This window comes from Quercus robur, chromosome 2 (genome assembly GCF_932294415.1).
Source record: "Quercus robur chromosome 2, dhQueRobu3.1, whole genome shotgun sequence".
Classification (NCBI taxonomy): Eukaryota; Viridiplantae; Streptophyta; class Magnoliopsida; order Fagales; family Fagaceae; genus Quercus; species Quercus robur.
The window spans coordinates 1,374,266-1,380,439 of record NC_065535.1 but is presented as its reverse complement, the minus strand read 5'-3'; the positions used below and the strand labels follow the sequence as shown (position 1 = coordinate 1,380,439).

General features: G+C 36.8%; 1 protein-coding gene across 1 annotated transcript; it reads left to right on the top strand.

The window, feature by feature from the left end:
• LOC126708597 (uncharacterized) lies at positions 1–4,439 on the top strand. The gene is made up of 5 exons (XM_050408401.1): positions 1–918; positions 2,084–2,136; positions 2,671–2,837; positions 2,927–3,078; positions 3,465–4,439. The coding sequence occupies exons 1-5, from the start codon at positions 162–164 to the stop codon at positions 3,935–3,937; spliced, it is 1,602 nt and encodes a 533-aa protein (XP_050264358.1). The 5' UTR covers positions 1–161; the 3' UTR covers positions 3,938–4,439.
• The last annotated feature ends 1,735 nt before the right edge of the window (positions 4,440–6,174 follow it).

Below are 6,174 nucleotides of genomic sequence, written 5' to 3'. Positions count from 1 at the left end.
CCATTTCCCACTGCCCTATTCCTAAGTTCTCTTTACAAAGCCCCGCAAAACTAGGGTTCCTTTCAATTCCCAAATTTCACACTCCCCCTCAACTTCAAATTCAAACGTTCACTTTCCATTTCTTGCTTTCACTCACAATTCACTCTCTCTCTCAAACAAAAATGACCCAAACAGCACCACCGAACAATCCTTACCAGCCCATGCTAACCGAGTCCATCCAACGTTTCTTAACCGAATACCGAAACGGCGTGACCGATTTCTCCAATTTCGGCTCCATCTTCTCCCGATTGCTTCAAATCGTGCCTGACCCACCTCTCCAAATCCTCTGGTTCTACTCCGCACTCACATTTCACACCTCCAAACTCACCCACCACTCTCCCATTTCAAAACGCGTCGTTTTGGTCAAAGAACTCTTCCAATTACTCACTGCTCGTTCCTCACCGTGCGGTCAGTTCAAAAAAATCGCCACCCTCGCTCCGGTTATTTACGAGCTGTACCACTTGGCGGTACAGCACGACAAGAAAATTTCGAGCAAAGAGATTGAGAATTTGCTAGAAGGAGTTGTTAGTTACACTAGCATTTGTTGCGGCGGCGATTGTGAGGTTGTTGGTGTTAAAGATGAGGAGGAGAGTTTAACGGTTTCGGGTTTTTCGGACGTGTTGGGTGTGTGGACTGTTGATAACTATGGTGATAGTGATGAATTGAGAGTGTTTTTTCCGGTTGTGAGTGAAGAGGTTCGCAATGGGATCAGAGTGGGATGTGGGGTTGGGTACTTGGCTGGGGTTGTTATGTGTGAGGCCTTTTTGTTGAGGTTGTGTTTGAAGTTTGGGTCGGGGAACTCTAGATTGGAGCTGGAGAAGGATTTGCACAATTGGGCCATTCAGACGATAAATGGGTTTCGGAGCTTTTGGTTTTTTGGTGAGAGTTGTTGACTTTGTTTATGCTTGCTCAAAAGTTGAATAACTGTTCATAATTTCTTAATGGTTTAAGCTTTTGAAATACGCGGTAATTTGTTACGGTATCATAGTAGGTTGTCATGAGTTTGAATCCAGCTTAAGTTTTCGGGACAAGTAGTTATTTGCATTCAATAGGGTGTTAAATGCATTTTTATTGTTAAAAATTACAGAGCTTATGTGTTAATTTTATATTTGATGATCTAGAGTGACAATGAGCTCTAGTGCAGACGAAACCTCGCTCTCTTTGTAAGACTAAGGTGGAGGTGAGGTTATTAGTCCATGATCCAATGAATACATACCAGGAAAAAAATAACGATGATCCAGAGTCATCGTTAATATAATTGTATGCTTTATTGAATATGTATTAGGGACCGACATGTAAATTATATATGATCTAGGTGGTTGAAGGCTATTATGCTTCATAAATGGGTTTCGGAGCTTTGGGATTCTTGGTGAGAGTTATTCACTTATTTATGCTTGATTGAAATCTTAACAATCGTTCAACATTTCTTAATAGTTCAAGCTTTTGAAATAAGTGGTAATTTATTATGGTGTCATGGTAGGTTGTCATGAGTTTGAATCCAGCTTAAGCTTTTTGGAACAAGGAGTAATTTATTATAGTAATTTGAATTTCATATCGTGTTAAATTCATTTCTATTGTTATAAATTAGAGAGCTTAGGTGTTAATTGTATATTTGATGATCCAGAGTGACAATGAACTCTTCCCTTGCTCTCTTTGTAAGAGTAAGGTGGAGGTGAGGTTTTGGGTTCATGATCCACTAATATGCATGTATAACTTAACAGGAAAAAATGATGATCCAGAGTCATTGTTAATTTTATTGTATGCTTCATTGAATATGTATTAGGGACCAATTTGTAAAGATTTAATTCTTCTTCTGTTGAAATACATTAATGGTGAGTAAGTTGGGGAATGCAAAGTCTGTTTTGGTAGTTAAATGAGTAGTTCTTAGAAGTACTTCTCTTTTCTCTGCGTCTGTGTGCCCTTTGCTTTTGCTCTTTGGAAAGAATTAAGTTTCTCTTAGGACTCAGCTCAAATGATTTCTTCTTTTCTTTTAAGTTCATTTTTGATCTTCGTATCTTCTGATTCGTTTTTGGTGCATAATCAGATACCCTTCTCAAGATGCTGTTAGAGCCAGTTTTGCCTGTCACTTCCTTACTGGTCAGTATGTTTACATCTTGGTTTAATTTATGATCTTCATTCCTTGGTATTATACGGCACTAGGCTTAGGCAAGTCACCTTGTCCTCCCATAAAGTGACATGGGATTCTCAGAACTTAATGTGCAATTGATGTAATTTTTGATGCATCCAAGAATGAAATACTTCTTCTTCTTCTTCTCATTCCAAGAATGATATACTTGAACTATATAGGAAAGTAAAAGTTGTGAAGGGTGAGAGTAATTATGGGATGGTTGCAAGGTCACAGGCTCGAGTACCCTTGAGTGCATGCATTAGTTAATTGCAACACACACAAAGCCTTTCTTCACACTTTTATCAGTTGGCCATTGTCCTTGTTAAACATTTGGAGAGTCTATGGTTGTTAGTCAACCTTCCCTTCCTTGGTACTGTTAGCTGTTTATTTGCAGGTTATATTTTAATGGACAACTTATTTCTGTTGCCATTGAAGAAACATATGAAACATGCCTTTAATATTTAGTTTTACCATTATGCTCAGTACCAAATCTGTCTTTTCAGAGTTATGAAGATGAAGTTCTTTTACAAGAAGTTCTTTATGATGTTGTCATAAGAGTGGAATATTCATTCCTTGAACCTTCAAGATTGATTCAGTTGGCTGGCATACACTTGAAAAATCTTATTCTGAAGTGGTTGTTTGTAGCTGACACCGCCATACGGTCTGCTAGGTAAGAGAACATGACAATTGTGGCTATGATGTAGTCATTGTTTTTATAAATATATCATCTGATAAATCTCATGATCTGATTGGCCACAGGGAAAAAGGTAACCAGGCCAAAGCCTTTTCTTATATTAATGCCTTCTCCGAATCTTGCTTACCCTCTCAATTGATCAAGTGGGTTACTGATCAGACTGTCACCAGGGGAAAAATAAGCAAACCAAATGTTTCCACTCCAGTAGCTCTTCTTGGTAAGTTGACCTGATATTTTTCTTTTAGATAAATATAAGTTGAATTGATATAACTATGCTCTTGTATTTACTTACCTTGTCAGCTATGGTTCAGCACCTCTTTTAGTTTGTCTGGTTATGATTCTCAATTTGCCATGTTAAAATATGGCGACACAGCTATTGGATAATTATAAAAGTGGAGCATGTAAGTTACTAGGCCACCCATCTCCATTGTGGAGTATGGCAGTGTCCTCTGTTGTAAAACAGTTTCACTATGTCATAGTTAAGAGGGCGAAAGTTGGTAAGGGGCTAATTAGGAATGAAATGCCTTTTTCCTCCCTTGTTTTTCATATAGTTTATGATGGTATATCCTCAAGCATCTAATCATAAAGTTATTTAATCTTTAGGGTGGCTACTAACTGTTGAAGAGCAAGAGGTTAGAGTATTTGATTGTGAGATATCTAAAGTCCAGGCCAAAGCAGCAATTTGCAAGTCAAGGGTAGAGTATGTTCTTCCAGAACTAAAACCAAATAGCAATAGCCTGAATGAAAGTTCCCTGTTTAGTTTGGCTGAGGAGGTGAGAGGGGAAGATAAATTTAATGGTGATCTTGAGATGGTTGATTCTGTGGACACTGCATTTTTAGTGGCTAATGGCATGATGAAGACAACAGCCACTGATGGGACAAGAAAACGCAAAGAAGGGATAAAGGATGAAAAGGAACTACAGGTTAAGTTTGTCAAGCATCACTTTCATGAGACTTCAGTTAGAGAGAAGTGTTCCCTTATAGGCAATGATGATGGTTTAAGTAGTGGTTTAAGTAGTGGGAGTGAGGTGGACAATCCAGTCTCTGATGAAGATATGGAAGATATAAGGCAATGAATTTTGCTCGATTCAACATTATGTGGATTTTGGAGGATTATCAAGTGGTGATACGTAATGTGGACACACCCATTTGAGTACAAAAGCATTGAGAAGGATTTCTTGTTACTGCAAACTATTTCCTCGCCTATAAATAAAGCTTCCAGATCAGATCAGAAAAATTTAGCAACCACACATTCATATGCTTGATCTTTACTTTTTATTTTTGGAGAGATGTCGATGAAGTGAAATACTGGCATAATCTCTTTATGTCAATATTGAAATGGTTGCCATAAGTACAAATGAGTCAAAATGGTCGTGGCGGAGAAGCCATTTCTGAATTTTTTTTTAACTGTCTAACCTTTGTATAAGATATGCTCCTGTTTATGATAGTATTCTATGTAGTGTAACATTTTGACATTGACTGATATTGTAGATGCAAGTCCTATTTTCACTATTTAGGAATTATGGTTTTAGACAAAACCATAAATTTTCATTATTTGTCCCCTCAGTTTTCATGGAACGCATTCTTGTTTATTTTCTTACCATGGGATTGTTCCTTTTTGGAGAAATTATAAACCTCTTGAAGAAAAAGCAACTTACATTTGGACCCTAGCAAATAAGGTTCATTCTCTAGAGCCAGTAATTTACTAATTGCAGTTTTTGTTTTAACAATAGCATGTTTTGATATGTGATAAGGGTAATTTATAGGGATGACAAAAATTTTCTGCCTTGCCTTGCCTCACCTGTCCTATATATCATGTCAGTTTTTCTGGTCTCAAAGGAGCTGACAGGATGGGGGACCAGTTTTGCTCTCCCGCTCCATCTCACCTTACCATCTCCAAAACACTTCATTTCTCTTAAAGCTCTCGCAACTGTCAATCACCACATTAAGGATGACAAAATACCTCGGCCTATTCTGTCCTTGACCTACCCTGTTCAAGCTCCGAAGAGGGGATGAATTAAATACCCCTAATCGATCGAACCTTGTCTCATTCTATTACCATCCCTAGGAATTTGAGATTCTGGGCAGGCCTGGGATAAACTTAAATTTGGAATTGCTTTTCTCCATGGACCCTGATGGCAAAAGCAGCCCACACATATAAGTCGGTGTGAGTGTGACTCAACCTATAGATTGTCACTTTGGTTGTTAGGCCTAAATATTCGGAGGAAAAAGGAAAAAAGAAAAAGAAAAATCATCATAATGTTTTAACAAGCACTTGGAAAGAAGCCATAGGTGGTTGTTGAAAGCTACTCTTTTGTCTCCATTTCTGAACATCACGTGTAATGTATGGAGTTAGCTCCCGTAAGATCTATCATTCCACATTATTCTCCAATAACCAGAAGAAAAAAGTAATTACTGTTATCCAACTTTTTGTTCTTTTCTACTGTTCTCCTTTTTTTCATTTTTTATAAGCTTTTAGACCAAAAAGATGTGTAGAATTAATGATTTTCATCTACAGAAGTCACGTAAATACAACAAAAGTAGGAAGCATACAACATTGCATGATGGTGCAATCGCCTATAACACAAGCAATGTCTATAAAGCTTTTAATCACAGAGAGAGAGAGAGAGAGAGAGAGAGAGAGAGAGAGATGTATATATGTCACGGTCTATTGAAAGTGATGGTCATCATAACTTTGACGTGAGAGTATATATAGATCATGAAACATGGCCAAACTTTTTTGCTTCGGTGGACAACCAGGACATTCGTGCCACAGGTAGGGTTGAAGGCTTTTCCAAAGCTTAGATTTAAAAAAAAAAAAAAATTTTGAGACAGTGGACATATTTTCTTTTATTTTTCAACCTTTATGGTAGATTTTCATGCCATGTCTTGTGATTGAAGCAGGCAAGCACCGACACATATTTTTGGGCTTATCTTTACACATTTAGTAGAATTCTCCTGTTATTTGGGGATATGATTCTACTATACATGGTAATAACGTCCTGTAGAAAAGCTATTTTAGTTGTACTCCCTCCTACCATTTTTCTTATTAAAAAAAAGTTTAATAAGGATAAGAAAGAAAAGTGAAATGAAAAGAGTGAGGAAATTTAAGAAATAAAAAGTAAAAATGATTTAAATGCATTTATGTTTACAATTCAGATTAAACATTATAAATCTCATACTGTAAATAATATCGTGTCACTTAAAATTTCATATAACATAATATTTCGTAGAATAGATTGTTAAATATTCAAATTATAGTGGTGAAATTGACTTTCTATGTTTCAATTGAAAAAAAAATCCTATTTCACAA

What these genes read in the sequence shown, in the direction of transcription:
- LOC126708597 (XM_050408401.1), top strand. Translation starts at nt 162, where the DNA reads ATGACCCAAACAGCACCACCGAACAATCCTTACCAGCCCATGCTAACC. An exon ending in TCGGAGCTTTTGGTTTTTTG is followed by an intron (nt 919 to 2,083) that starts GTGAGAGTTGTT and finishes GTGCATAATCAG; the next exon opens with ATACCCTTCTCAAGATGCTG. An exon ending in ACCGCCATACGGTCTGCTAG is followed by an intron (nt 2,838 to 2,926) that starts GTAAGAGAACAT and finishes GATTGGCCACAG; the next exon opens with GGAAAAAGGTAACCAGGCCA.